Genomic DNA, 22,033 nt, shown 5'->3' with positions numbered 1-22,033 from the left:
ATGCTGTGACACACCGCCGCGGATCATGACAGATCCTCCACCTCCAAATTGATCCCGCTCCAGAGTACAGGCCTCGGTGTAATGTTCATTCCTTCGATGATAAACGCGAATCCGACCATCGGTGGGACAAAACCGCGTCTCGTCAGTGAAGAGCACTTTTTGCCAGTCTTGTCTGGTCCAGCGGCAGTAGGTTTGTGCCCATAGGCGATGTTGCCGGTGATGTCTGGTGAGGACCTGCCTTACAACAGGCCTACAAGCCCTCAACCCAGCCTCTCTTAGCCTATTGAGGACAGTCTGAGCACTGATGAGGGATTGTGCGTTCCTGGTGTAACTCGGGCAGTTGTTGCCATCCTGTACCTGTCACGCAGGTGTGATGTTCGGATGTACCGATCCTGTGCAGGTGTTGTTACACGTGGTCTGCCACTGCGAGGACGATCAGCTGTCCGTCCTGTCTCCCTGTAGTGCTGTCTTAGGCATCTCACAGTACTGACATTGCAATTTATTGCCCTGGCCACATCTGCAGTCCCCATGCCTCCTTGCAGCATGCCTAAGGCATGTCACGCAGATGAGCAGGAACCCTGGGCATCTTTCTTTTGGTGTTTTCCAGAGTCAGTAGAAAGGCCTCTAGTGTCCTAAGGTTTCATAACTGACCTTAATTGCCTACCGTCAAAGCTGTTAGTGTCTTAATGACCGTTCCACAGGTGCATGTTCATCAATTGTTCATGGTTCACTGAACAAGCATGGGAAACATTGTTTAAACCCTTTACAATGAAGATCTGTGAAGTTATTTGGATTTTTACTAATTATCTTTGAAAGACAGGGTCCTGAAAAAGGGGTGTTTATTTTGTTGCTGACTTTATATAAGCAAACCAGATGGCACCATTTTCTTGTTTTGTTTAATTTATGGATATCCAACACTCGGATACTCAACATAATTTACAAACGAAGCATGTGTTTAGTGAGTCCACCAGATCAGAGGCAGTAGGGATGACAGGGATGTTCTCTTGGTTAGTGTGTGAATTAGTCCACTTTCCTGCATGCTAAGCATTTGAAATGTAATGAGTACTTTTGGATGTCAGGGAAAATGTATGGAGTAAAATGTACATTTATTTTTTCTTTAGGAATGTAGTGAAGTAAAAGTAAAATTGTCATAAATATATATACTAAAGTACAGATACCCCCCCAAATAATTTAAAGTACTACTTAAGTACTTTACTCCACTGTTCATTTGTGCCACAGCGATTAGTGATTTAATATTAGGATAAATAATACATGTGTTATGAAATGTAATGTGCAGGTGTTCATGTCTGAATACTACACATTGTGAGAATTTTGTCTGTAGGCTATCATAGGACAACTGACATCAGTAACTATTTAACCACATACAAGAGACAGATTGTTTTTACCCCCTCTTTGGTAAGATTTTATTGTCATTTGTTTTTTTTAAAATTGTTTTTATTTCGTTACTTTCAACAATTGCACATGGACTACTCATTCATATATTTATGTGAAATAAATAAATAAGAAATACATTTTTGAAGTGGCAAGCTTCATCAATTTCACTATCATTTTATGCACTTGGCAGATGCTACACTGTATTACTAGTGCGCGCCAAGAGGAGGGGCGTGCGTTCCCTCATTTTAGGAGTACTGCATGTCGTCTGTGGTTCAATTTGTGCATGGAATTATTGAGAACTGTTTACATTTTTGAATATACTTTTTTTGAATAGGGTTGGCTATATTATTTGGGAAAATTCAGGCTCATGTAATGCTGTATTAGAATCAATAGGCCTATCGGTGGAGTGAAAAGTAGGCTTACATGTTCAAGTCCGCGCGCCGTCAAGAGTTTGGCAATGCAGTCAGAGCCAAATGAGAGATTCGTGATCTATTTTCATTAGCTCAAACAGGTAAGTAAAATCGTAAAATGCTTTATATAATTTGAGATGAGTTTCCTCGTTCTCCCTCCTCACCCAGCTATACTGTGATTTAGACATCGAATGTATTCAATTTGGATTCAGAAGAAGGTTATATTCACGCTGATATGATTTAATAATCTGAAATATAATCTACGATTTTCTATGATAGATTCCCAGTAACTGGTCTACGTTGGGTGTTTCAAACCTCCCACTGGGCACAGACGTCAATTCAATTTCTATTCCGCGTTGGTTCAATTTAATGTAGTTGAAATTACGCTGATTCAACCAGTGAGTGTGTGTCAAGTGTGTTGTTTCTACTCCACTTGAAGGACATTCTTTATGTTTATATTGTTTTTGTCAGTTTTAGAACTAGGTTGAGATATGCTGAAAAATAATAATATATATAATATTGTATTGACAACCACTGTATGTATTTACCTGGTTTTATGGAGGAATTGTGTACCTTAACTGTTCCATGATTATATACATATGCCATTTCCTGCAAGTCAGATAAACATGTATTGCCTTATTGCATGTTTAACAGGGCAGCTGTGAGAATTATAAACCTATTAATCACATCTCAGTTTAGTTGGATAGCTAATACATTAGTGCTATTGGAGATGTTCCCAGGCAGACTCATGGCTCAGACAGTTGACCAAGCTGCATAGACAAAGTACTGTACTCCACTGTATTCATTGATACTTAACCTATTGTAATGCTCTACTCTCCTGATGACATTTGCAGAAAGAACCTGAAAAGGCTACGGTAATGCTTTTGTGACTTTTCAATTACCAAAACCAGATTATAATGCATCACATGCCTACCTAAAAATGGCAATGAATGGAAACTCAATTTCAAACCTTTGTTTTATTAACCATGAGCATGCAGAAAGTCAATCAGTCCTATTAATATGTATACCCATGTCCCTTCTAGTTTTAAACACTAAACCTCAGTTGGTTTGACATGAAGTTGCAGGTGTTATAATGTAACATGTACACCAGTGCAATTCAATTAATTATTGATTTAGTATATTATTGATGTTGTATATATCCAATTTTCAATCAAGTCTAAAGGCAAATTATTAGAGGTATTTTTACTGTATCATGAAGATGATTATATACTGATAGTTAACCTCATTATAATGATTCTGTTGTTGAAATTGCACAACACGTTTTTGAGAAGCTCCCATGTTCATGTGGGACTTAGAAGGCACGTATTGTATGACCATCAGTCCGTGTGCATCTTTCTCCCAGAAAGGCACGTAGTGGTTGTGACAGGAATGCAAAGTAGAGAGGCCCAGGTCCCTGAGTGCCACATTTCTATGATGTGTCCAGTTAAACATCAACCCAGGGGATCAGGCTCAATTAAAATGCAGAATGTCCAGGGGACATGGAGTGCTTTGGTACACTTCAGTACTAGCTGTAATTACATTGTTCAGTATTGATTAGCAATTATGTATTTCAAACCATTCTTTAGGGAAATGAAAACCTCCAGGGAGATTACTATTCTCTTGAATTAGAAGAAGTCTGGATTATTGAACTGTATTGAGCTAGAAAGACAGAGGGTTTGAATTACTATAACCTTCGTATGAGAACATGGAACAAATTGGGATAGATGCTTTTTGACACTACTAGGGCTTTTACATTATTAGGTTGTGAGGACAGAGGACAGAGCACACATTTTTAGGCACTTTATGAAATAATTCAGATTGTTAATTAAGAAAATGTTTCACAGACACATACTGTGTAATACCAACACAGTTCTCTTTGGCTACCGGTATCTAAACATTTCCTATTAGGCTGTTATTTACTATGATTCAGCAGAAGCTTTTAACATTGGCTCTTTATCACCACACGTCTCTTCATCACTGTCTCTCTCATATTTGGCTTGACCAGAAAGTACTCAGCTCGTTGTTTTTTAGATACTGTCTGGGTGTCCTACTTTAATAATTCATAATTTTTAGTCTCCTCAGAGATCTGCAGCTGGTCTCAATAAGGATGACATTGTCCAACCATCAGACCTGGAGGTAACCCAAAGACGTCAGTGCTCCCTTCTCTCTGTGTCCCAGATTGGAGATGGTCCACTGGGCCACCCAGTGGTTGACATGTGTCTGGCTCCAGACTGTCCTGGCCTCCGCGTTGGACACCTGTCCCTCCACAGCCCCTAGCCCTGTCAACTTCTCTGTGGCCTACACCATGCCCTTCTTCCAAACAAAAAGCCCCATCCAAAACATAGTGACCAACTCAATGTACCAGGAAGTGTATGTTGCATCTCAAAATGTGGTCGAAGCTGTGAACATGAGTTTGGAGAAGGTGTGGGAGCTTCCTACAGGCCCTGTGGGCAGCCCTGAGTGTAAGATTTGCAATTTGTGTGATGTTGACAAGGATCCCAACTTCCTAGAGAACACTGACAATGAGGTATTGTTGTTGGATACGTTCTTTATGTATTTATATTCTTGTGGGAGTTCTCAATATGGTGTGTGCCATTTTCACCAACTTAAGACAGATGGACAAGCACCCAATAAGAATTCTTCAAAATGTTTATTCAGAAAAGAATCTAACTCTGCTGCCTATTGCCCTGACTGCCTTGCCAGCCCGCTGGGCACCAAAGTCACCATGGTGGAGGAGGGGCAGACTGTATACTTTTTTGTGGCTGCCACTGTCAACGACAGTGTTACACAGAGATATGGCAGGAAGTCCATATCAGTGCGCCGACCATTGGCAACAGAAGATGGGTTCTACAGCGATGTGCGGGGACTGACCGTTCTGCCTAACCTGCGCAGGACCTACAACATTGAGTATGTCTACAGCTTCTTCACCCAGGAGTTTGTCTACTTCCTGTCCGTCCAGAGAGAGAGCCCTGACCAGGAGTTCTCCCCGTTTCAGACTCGGCTGGGCCGTCTGCCGAGGAGCGAGTGGGAGATGAGAAGGTACCGGGAGGTGGTTCTGGAGTGCCGTTTCGAACCCAAGCGGAGGAGGAGGAGGAACACGGTGAGCGGGAGCGAGGCCTTTAAGGATGTGGTTTACAATGTGGTGCAGGCAGCCCACTTTGGGAAGGCAGGCAGGGAGCTGGCAGATGAACTAGGGGCAGAGGAAGAGGATGACATCCTGTATGGAGTGTTCGCTGTCACAGATGACAACGGGGTCACAGAGCACGACTCAGCCCTCTGTGCCTTTCCCATGGACAACGTGAACAAGGCTATCGATGACGGGGTGGATGACTGCTGTAAGTCCGGCCCAGAGCAGCTGTCCCGGGGACTGTGCCACTTCCAGGCCTGCGAGAGCTGTCCTCATGAGGTGAGTTCACCAGCCCACCCACTCAACACTCACACAGGTTTCTCCAGAGAGGTGTTGATAAATTGTGTTATATACTGTATGTATGTTCTGTCTGTTCAGTATGTCTCCAAAATGCATATATAGCATGTAGTTTTTCGCTTACAGGCTTACTGCACTCTAATATTTGTGACAGACTGAGTAAACGTTAGTTTGGCTGCTTGAGCAGTACAGGGAGGAATCCCAGATGCGTGCGTACATGCCTGGACTGGTAAAATGGAGACTTGTCTGTGAATTCAGTGAGAGTGGGTGATCCACTGATAACTATATAAAAAAGTTTTACAAAAGTGTGAAACAGTGTAAAGGATAATGAGTGCACCAGGAGACAAGTGGGAGCTGTCTGGAGGACTGGAACATTCTGTACTCCTTTTATGGCAGTAATCCAGATTATTTTAACGGCTCTCATTCTTGTGTTGATGAAGATATAAGATAATTTGTCTATTCTACAGTACATTTGGAAGGTATTCAGACCCCTTGAATTTTTCCACATTTTGTTACGTTACATCCTTATTCTACGAAAACAGGTTTTTATACATTTTTTCAAATGTATAAATGTATTTAAAAATAGCTTACATACAGTACCAGTCAAAAAATTTGGACACACGTACTCATTCAAGGGTTTTTCTTTATTTTTACTATTTTCTACTTTGTAGACTAATAGTGAAGACTTCAAAACTATGAAATAACACATATGGCATCATGTAGTAACCAAAGAAGTATTAAACAAATCAAAATATATTTTATATTTGAGATTATTGAAGGTAGCCACCCTTTGCCTTGATGACAGCTTTGCCCAGATGACACATCCATAAGGCTTAATCAAAATTCTTCTGTTGTCCTCTAATATTTTGTCTATTCAATTTAGTGAATAGCATTGGTGTTTAGTATGAGGTTTTCAGCATGAAATATCCTTTATATATTTTTTTACACAATTTTATTATTTTACAATGTCAATATGTATTTTTTGTCAATGTTTTGGCATCAAATCAGTGGCAGTTGTATTTTTTTTGTTTGGTTTATAATGCCATTGATGATTAGATGTTTTTTTTTTCATTAAAAAGGCAATTTTCTCTTGAACCATATGGCCTATCTATTAAATACTCAGGGACAATATGGACACAGATATAAAAAATGAATAGTATATATGAATATATATATATTTTAAGTTATTCAAGTATAAATTACAAAATTTACCATAGATTGCTGTAGATTTTCTGTTCATTACCAAAATACCTGAAGATTCCGGTAACTTTGGTAAACTACCGGTAGCTTTGCAACCCTACTTCTGACTCCTTAACTCTAGGGAGCAATCAATTTGTCCGGAAGCTATTTTTTTAGGATGTAAAACTGCTTTATGGAAAAAGGACACATCATTATTCCAACACAAGAAAACAGCTGAAAAGGAACAGGATTTTGGACAGAGGCCAATGCATTTGGGAGTTAGTTAGCTTTTAAACTTGTTTCCAGATATGTGTCTTTGAATAAATGTCTCATGGCACATGTACTTTAACAGTGCCTTTGGCAATGTTCTACTGTCAGTCAGATGAATTTTATGCCTCATTAATCTGGAAATTAAAGTACATTTTTGATTGTCACTGTGATATATAGGCGTAAGGCCGAGACAATAAGAAGACAGTGGCAGAATAAATTCATCCACACCTTTGTTTCATCACAAAACCGGAGAGCAACATGCCTGGTGAAGTCCACAAAACAAACATTTACATGACCTACTATAGCATGGTCAAGCAAGTTAATGTTTCCAACATTTTCAGACTACTAAAAAACAATTGATTTAGAACCAGAGAGAGTTACTGCAAGTTGCAAAGAAAACAGGAGCTGCCTCCACTAATTCCAGCAGCATTTCAACGTCAATATTTCCACATCATCAAATCACCTATGTTTAGTCTAATACAGTGACAACTAAGATACCAAAAAACGATTTAGCCCAATCAACGTAATCTAAATATGATATGGCTGTCCATGGTACTGATTAACATGTTGACTCACCCTGAAACGCCAATGCCATCGTCCTCTCTTTTATGACTCTGTCATACAGTACACACTTTTAGTTTTAGTTGTCCTAGGTTACCTGGTTAAAATGATTGCTCGTTAGTCTAACTTCCTTTGATGGGCAATGATGCGCCAGGCCAGCTAGTTTAACATTAGCCTACTACCTCTAGCTACATATTGAACTTCCATCCTCTCAGGCCAGGGACACAATATATGCATTTATGGTTAGATCAGAATCACCATTATAATAATTTGCCAGTACGGAGAATTAAGTAAAACCACTAGTCCAAATCCCTATCTCGATCCATGGGTAATTTAGGAAAGGGACGATTTTAGCTAGCTAGTTAGCCACCGGAGGACAACGACACAATGAGATGCAATAATTCAATTTTTTTAATGTAAATTACGTTTGGCTTGTGATTGTTTTGAAGCCAAATCCAAACTGGCATCAGATAGAGGGCGTACACATACTGAGACAGAGGGGTGCTGTTTCGCTCAATCGGATGCTTTTCCAGGGAGATACATTCAGCCTCCTACAATCTGAAGGAAGCCTGGCCATGAACCTCCTTGAATGTGGAATGTTCCTGTAAGGCCATTGGAGAGTTTGACATTTAGCCACATTATGTGCACCAGATAACTATTGACTAAATTTAGAGGTTCCAATGATATTGAAGACGGATGACAGCTTGACATGTTGTCTTTGCCAGATTCATAAGCGAAGTATTATGCAAAATTAAGAACTTGCCAACAAACTCCTGTGCTCCACTATTAGTCACACTTGACATTAAATGGGTGGATGAACGAAAATCCTTCATTAGATTCTCATTCTGCAAAACTGCAATTCCAGGTAAAGGCAACTGCGGCCACCTCTACCATGTTTTACAATACTTTTCTGTTCCTGTGTGTTTTCACAATTCAGGGCAGGAGTGGCCTGCCAGCTGGAATTGACAGGAATCTGAAATCCTGGCTCCTCCCTCTCCAACAGTAGCTCATAGTTGATACCAATAACCCTGCATCTCACAAGAACAACTACACATCCTTTTAGTGTCATTACCTGTTGTGTAGTAGGTATTATTGAAGTGGATATATTTTGTTATGTGGTCAGATGACTTGAAAACAGAGCCCTTTGGCCACACATACCAGTGGTGGTTTGATGTCGAAAAACAGATGCATATGCAGAAAATAACCTCATACCTGCTGCAAAATATGGTGTTTTGGGATTATTTTGCTTTCACTGGTCCTGGGGGCCTTGTTAAGGTCAATTGCATTAAGAACTTTTCCAAATACCAGGACATTTTTGTCAAAAACCTAGTTATCCCTGCCAGGAGGCTGAAACTTGGCCACAAGTGGATCTTCCAGCGAGAGAATTAACCCCAAACACACAACAGAATCTACAAAGGAATGGTAAATTGACCACAAATCAACATTTTGCAATGGCCATCTCAGTTTCTGGACTTGAACCCCATTGAAAACCTGTAGTTTGAATTGAAGAGGGTAGTCCTTAATCGCACACTAAGGATATGAAGAATCTGGAAAGATGGAGGAATGGTCTCTCTGTATGGAGGAATGGTCTAGGATTCCTCCCAATGTGTTCTCCAATCTCATAAAACATTTGACAAAAATGCTCAGTGTCACTATCCTCGCATGCGGAGGTTATTAGTTGTCAAACAAAACCTCTGACCAATTGTATTAGTATTAAAATGTAAATCATTAAAATAATAAAATGTATAAAAATGTTTGCTCATCTTTATCAAGGGTGCCAATAATTTGGGACCCGACTGTATAATTTGAAGTCTGTTTCAGTGTACTATTACTGGCCCATGGCATTGAGTGCTTACTGTTGTCTGGTTATTGCCTCATTGTCTGCCCTCTACCTCCAGCACACCCAGATGTTGTGAAACCATGGAAATAAACCCACCTTAACCAATCTTTTCCTAGTACAGTATTGTGGGAGAAAACACCTTTCTTTTACAAGTTCCCGAGACAGTCAGAAAAAACACTCTGATCATACGACATATTCCATTTTGTGTCAGTAGTACAGATACTGATTCCCAAACACCACAAGCAGTTCTGTTGAGCTAATGAGCATATACTGTTCTTTAGCTATATCCTTCTTCTTCTAGTTTTTGATTCAACTGCCATTTTGGAGAATTCCTCATTTGCACAACAGCTTTTGTGCATATTCTTGACTGTTGTAACTTGAAATCTGAGACAATGATTGCTTCGTTATCATGTTATTTGTACCTCTTTAGATGGATCGAATAATAGGTTTAATTGTACCACGTCAGAGTGATCACTAGAATATAGTAGCGCTATGAATCACTGTGGCCTCTGAGGCCAGACACGATTGTGGTTTTCTGGTCCCATGAGGAAGTTGGGCAAAATGAGTCAATAATGATGCACAGACTACAACTGACATAATAATAGCATCAGAACTGTGGAGCAACTCACTGGTCGGCGTGTTCTCAAAGTGTTCCCTTCTAAAGCGTTACAACTTTTTCTTCCTTGTTCACTTGGCATCAGAAAAGCTGCTCATCTAGTTCCTTGTTTCTAGAACTTTCATGCCACATTTGTTTACAAAACAACAGCAGTAGGCTGTAGTGCCTCAAGGCCTGATGTCAAGTACCCTCATATACTGCCCTACGTTTACTAAAGCACTTTAGCCAACAGGTTGGAGCTGGAGGGCTTTTGTTACAAAATGTGAACACAATTTGTACATGCATCAAGATAATTATTTTTTTGCTTTCTGTTATTTACACTCTTAGAAAAAAAGGATTCCAAAAGTGGTCTTTGGTTGTCCCCATAACATAACCCTTTTTGGTTCCAGGTAGAACCCTTTCTGGGTTCTATGTAGAACCCTCTGTAGAAAGGGTTCTACCTGGAACCAAAAAGGGTTCTTCAAAAGGTACTTCTAAGGGGACAGCCGAAGAACCATTTAAGGTTCAAGATAACAACTTTTTTTCTAAGAGTGTTATCAAAATATTATGTATGTACTTTTTTATGTTATTATTTGAAGAGCACACATAGATTTATATATGCAGTCCTTCATACCCCTAAGTGTCCTCTATTTGAAGCCTAGAAGGATTCTGATAGATTCATACTACTCATAACTTGGACATAGTTTCCTGACCAGGAAAAACTCTGGGCCCTTGTTATGGGCTATAACTAGGACCCCAAATGTTTTCCTGGTCTGGGCCTGTGGTCAGAAAAAACTCCTACTAAAAACGTACATCGTCTCCCTATCTACTATGGCCTATCTCCCTGTTACTAGAGCATGGAGAACAATGCCACCTGCAGGGACCACCCCAGCATGGTGTCTAAGCCTTATTACAGAGTGGACCTCTTCAACAAGCAGATGAATGATGTCCTGCTCACCTCACTGCTGGTCACCACCATTGAGAACAAGACCGTGGCACACATTGGCACCTCCACTGGACGGCTCCTGCAGGTACGGAGGGGGACAGAGAGCTCACAATAGTGTGTGATCCTGATCCATTTGATCTAATGAATGAAAAATGTGAACACAGTCCGGCCCTTCTTTGATAGATTACTAACTATCTGCTCTGTCTCTTTGTCAGCTTGTTTTGAGAAGATCAAGCCCTACTATCTTTGCTAATTACACCTTGGTAGAGAACCAGAGGGTCTCCTCCATTGCTGCTGTGTACTCGTCAGAATCTCTACTGTTTGTGGTTGGAGACAAGGTATGGAAAAGCCTGTTCAAAATCTGTTACAGTTAGTAAATACACTGTACACAGTAATCAAAGTGACTCTTTGATTTGATCAAAGTTAATCAAATCTCTCTCTTTGGCTGTCAGGTGATCCAGGTGCCTCAGAGGGGGCCAGGCTGCCAGCACTTCATGACCTGTGCAATGTGCCTGATGGCCCCTGAGTTCATGGGCTGTGGCTGGTGCTCTGGAGTGTGCTCTTGGAAGGAGGAGTGCAGTGGCCGCTGGAGGAATGAGTCTTGCCCCCCTGGTATCACCGGGGTGAGAAGAACTGGGGAGAGGGATGTGTTTGTTTAATGCAGTTTAGATTGGAGCAATTCGCTTCCCACCAATACCATGGTTGTTAATGCTGGCTAGAAATGTCATTAGTCATATGCATGTTTGGTTATCATAAAGATATGTTTGAGATTGTCCATATTCACAGATTACCTGAGCATAACGTGACCATAACTTTGTATTTGTATGTTGTTATTATGCTAAGTTGTTATTGTTGGTCATATGCTGAGTCTGTTTGTTCCTGTTTGGTTTAGTTCTTCCCCAAGATGGCTCCCCCTGATGGTCAGTCAGAGCTGACTCTGTGTGGCTGGGAGTTCCAGTCTCCCCTGAGGCCTGCCATCAGCTCCAGAACCCACCTGGTCAGACTGGGACAGACAGCCTGTGCTGTGCTGCCACTGAAGAGCAACAACACACAGTAGGCTTTTTCACACTTCATTGTTCTTCGCCCAAGACAAAGACTGTCCCTGGGTTAACTTAGCCTGTTTTCCCAGAAGCAGGATTAACTGAAACCAATTGTTACTTTTCTGGAGTAGCAAATTCAAATTAGGTAACAGTAGAACTCTGTGATTGGCTAGCCCCGAAAAGTCGGTGCTAATCCTGCTCCAAAGCAGGGCCAGCTAGTCCTGGGCCAAGGTTGGTGCTAGCCCACTTTAGAATGTTTAAGTGTGGATACTCTCTTAGCCCTGGACTAAGTTTGAACTCTCTCAGTGAGTACCACTCACAATGACAGAGATACACAGTGAATCATATTAGACATATTGACTTAAACTGAGTATACCAAACATTAGGAACACTTTCCTAATATTGAGTTGCATCCCCGCTTTTGCCCTCAGAACAGCCTCAATTCATTGGGGCATGGACTCCACAAGGTGTTGAAAGCGTTACAAAGGGATGCAGGCCCATGTTGACTCCAGTGCTTCCCACTGTTGTTTCAAGTTGGTTGGATGTCCTTTGGGTGGTGGACCATTCTTGATACACACAGGAAACTGTTGAATCTGAAAAACCCAGCAGCATTGCAGGTCTTCACCCTCTGAATGGCACACATACATAATCCATCTCTCAATTGTCTTAAGGCTTAATCTACACTGATTGAAGTGGATTTAAAAATTGACATCAATAAGGGATCATAGTTTTCACCTGGATTCACCTGGTCAGTCAATGTCATGGAAAGAGCAGGTGTTTTTAATGTTTTGTTTACTCAGTGTATACAGTCGGTTTATTATATGTAGGTAGGTTTTACTCAACTGGTAATGCAACATAGATGTTAATAAAACTGAAATGTATTCATGTCTCGTAGGGATTTCTGATGCATCAATGTTAATTTGACACTGACGTGTTGATGAGCCTGTTCTTGTGCCGCTCCTTAGCCTGGTGTGTAAGATTCTCTCTGGGGCCATTGAGCTGTCCAAACCAGTTAACATCACTGTAGAGGTGCAAGAGGGGAAGGTGGAGGGCCGCTACTCCATCGACGGGAACGCAGAGATGCCAGGATTTACCTTTGTGGTAATTTGAACCTACCGTTGATTTAACTGCTTAGTTGTAGTTGGGTAATTCATTTGATTATGCCTCTGTTAATAATAAAAGATATTATTGCATGTAACAGAAACATATTGTAAATATCAAGTGAGTTTGGAAGTATCCTCTGTTGTACATACAAAGTCACCATCACTTTTTCAGCAATACTTGATAAATGGCCTTTTGATTAAATTGGTGACATTTTGCTCCCTCTGGCAGATTCCCAACATCACAGAGATCCAGCCTAACTACGGGCCTCGTGTTGGGGGAACTCTGATCACTGTGACTGGGCCTCACCTGGACGCTGGGAAGACCAGAAGGGTCACTCTGAATGGAGAGCCCTGCCCAATCACCAGGTGGGCAGATGCAGTTACTGGTTACCGGTTATGTTATTATGTATAACCAATTTGTAAGTCGCTCTGGATAAGAGCGTCTGCTAAATGACTTAAATGTAAATGTAAATGTCTCTCTTGTGATGTTTTCACCCAAAGTCTGTTTTCTCTAACCTGGACTTCTAAAATACCTGACTGTACACTCTTAGAAAAAAAGGTTCCAAAATTGTTCTTCCACTGTTCCCATAGGAGAATCCTTTTTGGTTCCAGGTAGAACCTTTTTTGGTTTCAGGTAGAACTCTTTTGTGTTCCATGTAGAACCCTCTGTGGAAAGCATTCTACATGGAACCCAAAAGGATTCTACCTGGAACCAAAAATTGTTCTTCAAAGGGTTCTCCTATGGGGACAGCTGAAAAACCCTTTTAGGTTCTAGATAGCACATTTTTTCTAAGAGTTTATGACATAATTCACTGTCTACTATTTAGCTGTGAGAGCCGCATGCTTGTCCCAGGATTGGTTTGTACAGTAATGTCAGTATTGGAAACTGATTTCGATCTGACTTTTTTTTAACCTTTAAACTTTTCAATTACAGGGAGTGTATGAAAAACTAGTTGTTTTGATGACTAACTCACTGTGGGGGAAATATATATATAGATATTTTTTTTTCCAAAAGTCTACCAGTATATATTTTAAGTTGTCTGTTAAACTTTTTAATGTGTCAGATGTGAAAGCCACATGCAGAGTGAGGTGAACCTACATCCTATAGTATTGCCTGTAGGAGCACTAACCCTGGACTTTCCCTCTACTCCACCTGTCTCCAGTGTCACAGCGCCCAGAGGGAACATGTCCTCCATCATCTGTCTGTCTCAGCCCATCTCAGAGGTGAGGGACGTCCCCCTCAGTGTGTTCATAGACAAGTCCCCCGTCCTCACCACCAAGGTCTTCTACTACAAAGAGAACCCCGAGGTCACAGCCGTCCTCCCAGACTGTAGTTTTGACAGGTAGGCCAAGCCAGTGAGGCTTCTTCACTATATGGAATGACCCGTCTCAACGATCAGTGTTACCATCTCAACCATGAGACAAGGTTGACCGATCTAAGCCCTGCTGCTGGGTCTCTGTAGAATCTGTTATGTTATCGTCTCTCCACTCTCCAGGGGGTCAAAGATAATCATTGAGGGGAAGAACTTGGACTCTGTATACAGGACCATCATCCGCTTTAGGCCCAATGAGAGCCACCTGAAGCCTGTCACCAGAGTAAGATCTCGTTGTAAGATTATACTACCACATACTGTGTACATGATAGAGATGAAAACATGTTTTATCTCTATAGTATACATAATATAATCATATTCATACAGCTATTTTTATAATTCCCTCGAGGAGTGCAAAGGCAAGTCGTTGCCCACACGGATGGAGTGCATAACCCCTGCTTTCCCCCGGGAAGAGACAGAGGAAGGGGAGCTCTCCTTTGATATGGATGGAGCTGTTGGACTGTGGAATGGAGAGTTCTCCTACCACCCCTATGGCGAGCCAATACCCTTTGAAACTGACGGCCATGTACTTAGGCTGTATGCTGGACAAGATGAAGTGTCACTACATGTAAGTGCAACAGTGCCATAACAACAAAATGTTAATGGTGTCATGTCTATTTGACTGCAACTTACTGTCAGAAGGAGTAAGAATATTGTTTTTATTGCTTACATACTGTTTAAACCTTTTCAAGAAGAAAAACTCAGAACTCTTTTTTTCTTCACCCTCACAGCACCAGAAACTGAATCTTGTGAGTTCCTGCATGACAATCACTATGACAGTGGGAGGAGTGGATTGTGACGCGAAAGTTCTGGACAATGAAATCACCTGCAGGATCCCTAGAAACGTAACCATCAGTGGACTGCCTGTGAAGGTAAGTTAGTAACTGGAAACTAAGTATGTCAACAGCTTTACATAGATTCAACCAATAAACATCCTACTATTGGGTTTTCCCAAAATATGTGGTTAAGTGAGGAAAACAAGACAGTAGTCTGGCAGCAGTCTTGATCTGACCCACTGTCTATCCTCCCCCAGATTTCCATCAATGGGCAGGTTCACAACGTTGGGACAGTGGTCCTGGTCAGTAACCACTACATGGTGGGCATCGTACTGGGGATACTGGGGGCCCTGGTGGCGGGGGCCGTGCTGGCCTTCGTAGTCATGAAGCACCTGAGGAAGCAGAAGAAAGGTGGGTTTCCCTGTCTGTCTGGACTTTAATCAGGCCATCTTACACAACCCCAATGACTGGTAATGAGGATGTCTTATGTAACTGGTTTAACGTAGGACATCCACAGCCATGCACAGCCCTGCACAGCCATGCACAGCCATGCACAGACATGCACAGACATGCACAGTGACAGTGGTAGCTAACATTGTCTTGTTGACTTTTGATGCGGTTCCCTACTCCCTTGGTTTATGATTGAAAACTCATTCCCAGCCTCTCAGGTGGAGACCCGTTTGGCTCATAACCACAACCGCCCCGGCAGCAGTAGTGTGGAACTGTCACCTGTAGGGGACTACAGAAGAGGTGAGACTGTAATTGGCTAATATCATATTTTATGTAGGGAATCTATCAATCCATTTTGTCTCGTTCAATTTCTATTCTTAGGTTTCAACAACAGTGGTTGAAATCTACACATACTGACATAAATTAATTATCTACACATGCTGAAGGAACTCTACTGACCTTGCCCCTCACCACTCTAGTAGTCCTGCCTCAGAGGCCAAGTTTGGCTCTGGGAAGCACAGTGGTGTTCCCCAGCCCGGCCTATGCTGCAGGCAGCATGGACCCCACCCTCACCCCCCTCATGCCCCCTGAGAAGATCTCCATCTCCAGCTTTAGACCAGAGCTCCTGGAGGAGGTGAAGGACGTGCTGATCCCAGCAGACATGCTCATCGTCCAGCACCACCAGATTATCGGCAAGGGTCAGTCTCATTACAGTGTGTACAGCACACAGTGTGCTTTTTAATCAAATGCACATACGCTACTACTCCCATACCACCTTGACTGATGCATAGAGGGTGTTATTATAGCATATAAATCAGCAATTTGAAAGTTCATGGATCATAATAGGGACTCACACCGATGACTTGATATACAGTATGTCGTTGAATTTAGTTTCTGATGATAATAATGTTCTCTTATCTCCCCCAGGTCATTTTGGCACAGTTTACCATGGCTACTTCACAGACCATAACAACAGAGAAATCCACTGCGCAGTCAAGTCATTGAACAGTGAGCACCTCCTCCCTGACTCACAATGTTCTAGATCTGAACCAGGTGGACTGAGTATTAGTCACCTGTACATGTGACCAGCTGGGTAATCATGGAACAACCCTGCTCATACGCAGGAATAATTAAACATGTACACTAGGTTTAATGTGGTTTGTTTAGGGTTTTTAAACTTTATCTGTAAATGTCGACTGTTCATAAGCAGTTTTTACGTTCATTTATGTGTGTGCCCTGCATATGAGCATGCATTTGTGTGTGCGTGTGTTGTGCATGTGTCATGCATGTGTGTGTGTGTGTGTGTGTGCCATATCAGGGATAACAGATGTAGAAGAGGTAGAGCAGTTTCTAAAGGAGGGCATCTTGATGAAGGGGTTCCATCACACCAATGTTCTCTCTCTGCTGGGCATCCTGTTGCCTCAGGAGGGGCTCCCCCTGGTGGTACTACCTTATATGAAGCACGGGGACCTCCGCCACTTTATACGCTGTGAGAAAAGGGTGAGGAAGCCGGCGCCAAACAGTAGCTACAATACAATGTTCACTTTTATCAGCATACAAGGGATCTCCTTAACACCTCAGTCATATATCTCAAGGCTTATGTGACCGACATCTTTATTGTGTGGTATTGATTCTTCCTATAGAACCCCACGGTGAAAGACCTGATTGGCTTTGGGCTTCAGGTTGCCAAGGGGATGGAGTACTTAGCACATATGAAGTTTGTGCACAGAGACCTCGCAGCACGCAACTGCATGTAAGTCAGGGTTGAGCAGTCACTTCAGTTCTCTGTGACTGGGGCTAGTCACCACTTTAAACTATACATTAGTCCTGACATAAGCAAACTGGTTTTATTTTACTTAGCAATGCTACTGTACTATAGTTGCAGGCTTGCTTTCACAGATCACCAATCTGTGACCCTTATGTTTGCCCTTACTATTGTCTGTGCAGGCTGGATGAGTCGTACACCGTGAAGGTGGCAGACTTCGGCATGGCCAGGGATGTGTTTGATAAGGAGTACTACAGTGTTCAGGACCACAGGAAGGCCAAACTACCAGTCAAGTGGATGGCCATTGAGAGCCTACAGACACAGAAATTCACTGCCAAGTCAGACGTAGTAAGTGAAGGAATTACTTTCTGATAACATAATAAGAATTAGGCAGCATTTGTGCAATTAGGACTGGCTATGTTGTTACTTGATTAATTACAGTGTGACTACACAGCAATAAGAGCAACTTTATATTACACCCAAATCATTTCTCACCATGCTAACTTTCATCATGACCTCCTATTACAGTGGTCCTTTGGGGTGTTGATATGGGAGATGTTAACCAGAGGAGCAAGCCCCTACCCAGAGGTGGACCCCTATGACATCACACATTACCTGCTGAAAGGCAGGAGACTCCCCCAACCACAGTTCTGTCCTGACCCTTTGTAAGTAGTGGTAATGATAGTCTAGATAACAGTTCATTTTGTTGAAAATACTTCATAGTAGAACTCAAAAGAAAAAAAGAAGCCCTTTTCAAAGTAAACAAATGATATGTCTATAGTAAATATGGTTATACAGTAATATAGATGCTTTAAAAAATCTGAAGGTTCTGGATGAATTTCCCACCTCTACAGTTGCAACAAAGAGAAACAGGAAAGTATAGCCAGTAATTAAAGGATGTGGGAAAGGTTAACCTGCAGTGTTAAACTGTAAATGTCCACCACACACATATCCAAATATTGTTAAGCAATGTCGTCTGGGAGTTAATGATTATCAATATGCTTCACTTGAAAGATATCCTTAAACGCGTCAATGTTTTTCCATGTGTCCTCATCCCATTATCAATGATACATCCAACAGTCTAATCTAATGTGTCCCTTCTCCCAGTGAAAAATAGGAAGTGTTGAAATACAGATTAACAATTGAGAGAACAACAGTTGAGTAGGATAGCAAAACATAATGGCTGACTTTTCTGTGTGGGGAAAAAACACATCAAATATGTAAAAGCTATAAATTGTCTCCATATCGCTTTTGCTTAGTCATTTCGGTCCGTAAATTGAAATAAGTACATAGCCTGTACAATATTGTTTTATTTCAGTCAAGCAATTTGTATACTACCGTTCAAAAGTTTGGGGTCACTTAGAAATGTCCTTGTTTTCCATGAAAACATACATGAAATTAGTTGCAAAATGAATAGGAAATATAGTCAAGACATTGACAAGGTTATACATAATTGTGTCCTTCAAACTTTGCTTTCGTCAAAGAATCCTCCATTTGCAGTAATTACAGCCTTGTAGACCTTTGGCATTCTAGTTGTCAATTTGTTGAGGTAATCTGAAGAGATTTCACCCCATGCTTCCTGAAGCACTTCCCACAAGTTGGATTGGTTTGATGGGCACTTCTTACAGTCATGCTGCTCCCACAACAACTCAATAGGGATGAGATCCGGTGACTGTGCTGGCGACCCCATTATAGACAGAATACCAGCTGACTGCTTCATCCCTAAATAGTTATTGCATAGTTTGGAGCTTAGCTTTGGGTCATTGTCCTGTTGTAGGAGGAAATTGGCTCCAATTAAGCGCCGTCCACGGTATGGCATGGCATTGCAAAATGGAGTGATAGCCTTCCTTCTTCAAGATCCCTTTTACCCTGTACAAATCTCCCACTTTACCACCACCAAAGCACCCCCAGACCATCACATTGCCTCCACCATGCTTGACAGATGGCGTCAAGCACTCCTCCAGCATATTTTCATTTTTTCTGCATCTCACAAATGTTCTTCTTTGTGATCCAAACACCTCAAACTTAGATTAGTCCTTGTAGATACTTTTTTCCAATCTTCCTCTGCCCAGTGTCTGTGTTCTTTTGCCCATCTTAATACTTTATTTTTATTGGCCAGTCTGAGATATGGCTTTTTCTTTGAAACTCTGCCGAGGCCAGCATCCCGGAGTCGCCTCCTCACTGTTGACGTTGAGACTGATGTTTTGCGGGTATTATTTAATGAAACTGCCAGTTGAGGACTTGTGAGGCGTCTGTTTCTCAAACTAGACACTCTAATGTACTTGTCCTCTTGCTCAGTTGTGCACCTGGGCCTCCCGGGGCCTCTCTCTTTCTATTCTGGTTAGAGCCAGTTTGCGCTGTTTTGTGAAGGGAGTAGTTAGTACACAGCGTTGTACGAGATCTTCAGTTCCTTGGCAATTTCTCACATGGAATAGCTTTTATTTCTCAGGACAAGAACAGACTGACGTGATTCAGAAGGAAGGACTTTGTTTCTGGCCATTTTGAGCCTGTAATCGAACCCACAAATGCTGATGCTCCAGATACTCAACTAGTCTTAAGAAGGCCTTATTGCTTCTTTAATCAGAACAACAGTTTTCAGCTCCGCTAACATAATTGCAAAAGGGTTTTCTATTGATTAATTAGCCTTTTAAAATGATAAACTTGAATTAGCTAACACAACATGCTATTGGAAAACAGGTGTGATTGTTGCTGATAATGGGCCTCTGTACGCCTATGTAGATATTCCATAAAAAATCTGACGTTTCCAGCTACCATAGTAATTTACAACATTAACAATGTCTACACTGTATTTCTGATCAATTTGATGTTGTTTTAATGGACAAAAACAAGGACATTCCAAACTTTGGAATGGTAATGTATGACTTGTACTTCTATTGTTAGAAGAAAGCCCCATAGTAAGTTCTATATGGAACTCTCTCCAGGTATGCCATCATGCTGCAGTGCTGGGACCCAGACCCAGAGATGAGACCCAGCTTCGCAACGCTGGTGTCTGCTGTCCTGACCATCCTGTCTGACCTTGAGGGGGAGCACTACATCAGCCTCAAGGTCACCTACGTCAATCTGGACCAGCCACGCCCCTACCCTGCCCTCACAGAGTCTGCAGATGAGTGTGATTCCTCAGACACTGAAGACACACGCTCAATGTCCTCCTGATGTCACATCAGGACAGGTACATGTAATACAGTATGGCTTGGTGCTATGAGCACAAGGGGCTCAGTTAGAAAGTCAAACTAAAGGTCGTCGGTTATCCTGGAGAAAATGACTTGTCTTTTACTACCTAGTGTTGAAAGTGTAGGGACTTGAATGGTCCTCCCCCATTCACATTATAGTATATTACCTGGGAAAGCTTTTGGTAAATAATAACGGATGTAATGTCTATATGTTTTCTCTTAATTTTTTTGAGATGTAGTAATTATACTGTATATTTTGGATCATAATTTTACCAAACAAAATGTACCCTAATGTTTCAACAGTGATCTGTTATTATTCTGTTACTTTTATTTCATGCGCAATGTGTTTTAGATAGTGTAATAAATTAACATATTTATTTGTTTATATACTCTTGTTCCTGTGAGATTTGAGTAAAATGGCTCATTTATGTAAAATTCCAATATGATAACATATTAATTTATGTCATTTAAGTTTTAACATTTTCTACATTAGCTTCTTCTCATGTGGTGGTTTCATCCATTGTCACTCTACACTTACAGTAGATCAGAGACAACTGACACTTGTGTAAACTGTCACTGGTAAATATGCAGCTGGGATATGCAAAAAACACATTTCCAATTCACACGTGTATAAATAAACGTGTACATGTGTGAAATAGGACAAATATAAGCACCCACCAAAATGTATATGTTTTTTAATGAGTCCATCAGGATATTATTACTGTCATTGAGAAAGGCTTCCACTAGAGGCCAGTGTTCTACTATATTTATGGAACGCTGGGGAAATATGGAGAAAATTCAGCACTTCTTTAATATGTGAATCACGTTATATGAACACCATAAAGTAAATAGTAAATAGAAATAACTCACTGAATAACATGTAGTAATGGTGTACATACCATATGGATAATATCCTTTCCATACTTTAAAATTGCATATATATCTGTCTTTGTGAGTGCACCCAGTGGTCATTAGCCAATTAGATTTGGCTGTTGTCATGAATTAATAGGAAGAACAACCATAAAACACCCATCCAAAGATGAGCTGGATTTCTGTGGAAAGTAGCAACAAAAGTCACACAACAGTCCTGCTTCTTTCACACAAAAGGAATCCAAGACAAATAAAGAGGGAAATGAACATAAAGTCTATGTTTTTCCCAAGCTACATAAGAACAAAAGTGAATTCCCAGATGGCGGGACATTTGAATATTTCTAAGAAAAGGGCACATTGTAAAAAATGTGCCTCGGTGCCGGGGAGGGTAACACCCAGTAGGGCAGAACCATGGGTTTTACAGGAGAAGGAGGGGGTGAAGAAACTCTGTCTCTCTCCACCACACTGCCTGCCTGTCTGTGTGCTAATGCTGCAGCCACTGTGAAACCTGGCTTCATCACACCCAACTTAACCTGCATGCCTCTCCTTTTGGTCTTTATCTGACTGATTACCTCTGTAGGTTCAATGCTGGGTCTCTTATCATACAGTGATTCTTCTCTCCATGTGCAGGCAATACACATCCAATAAATATTTATACAAGTGCATTCTCATCTGAAACTATGGTATCTATAATGTACAGTATCTATAATGATTCAACAAATGCTTTTCTCTAGGATTTTATTCAAACATCAGAGTTGTGGGACATGTTCTGTCAGCTCTTACTAGCTACAGTATACATGAAGAGAATGAATGACTGTTAACTTTCAAAAGACATAGTATCACGC

The 22,033-nt window shown here is 41.3% G+C and overlaps 1 protein-coding gene across 3 annotated transcripts; it reads left to right on the top strand.

Annotated features, from left to right (window-relative positions):
* The first annotated feature begins 1,616 nt into the window (after positions 1-1,616).
* On the top strand, positions 1,617-21,853 carry LOC118388353 (macrophage-stimulating protein receptor-like). 3 transcript variants are annotated; one of them, XM_035777326.2, is made up of 22 exons: positions 1,618-1,906; positions 2,660-2,680; positions 3,879-5,211; positions 10,529-10,705; positions 10,836-10,958; positions 11,073-11,243; positions 11,513-11,673; positions 12,626-12,761; positions 12,993-13,129; positions 13,927-14,106; positions 14,260-14,359; positions 14,486-14,704; positions 14,868-15,008; positions 15,170-15,323; positions 15,573-15,662; positions 15,842-16,060; positions 16,290-16,370; positions 16,681-16,862; positions 17,006-17,115; positions 17,310-17,475; positions 17,656-17,792; positions 20,070-21,853. In XM_035777326.2, exons 3-22 carry the CDS (start codon positions 3,991-3,993, stop codon positions 20,299-20,301), a joined length of 4,137 nt encoding a protein of 1,378 aa, XP_035633219.1. In that variant the 5' UTR covers positions 1,618-1,906; positions 2,660-2,680; positions 3,879-3,990; the 3' UTR covers positions 20,302-21,853. The 3 variants fall into 3 exon arrangements, with proteins under 3 accessions (XP_035633221.1, XP_035633219.1, XP_035633218.1); XM_035777328.2 differs by lacking the exon at positions 2,660-2,680 and having other exon boundaries at positions 1,617-1,906; positions 15,845-16,060; XM_035777325.2 differs by lacking the exon at positions 2,660-2,680.
* Positions 21,854-22,033: the final 180 nt, after the last annotated feature.

Source organism: Oncorhynchus keta, chromosome 10 (genome assembly GCF_023373465.1).
Source record: "Oncorhynchus keta strain PuntledgeMale-10-30-2019 chromosome 10, Oket_V2, whole genome shotgun sequence".
Taxonomy (NCBI): domain Eukaryota; kingdom Metazoa; phylum Chordata; class Actinopteri; order Salmoniformes; family Salmonidae; genus Oncorhynchus; species Oncorhynchus keta.
Note: the sequence above shows the minus strand (reverse complement) of the source record. Positions and strands in the feature narration are given on the sequence as shown.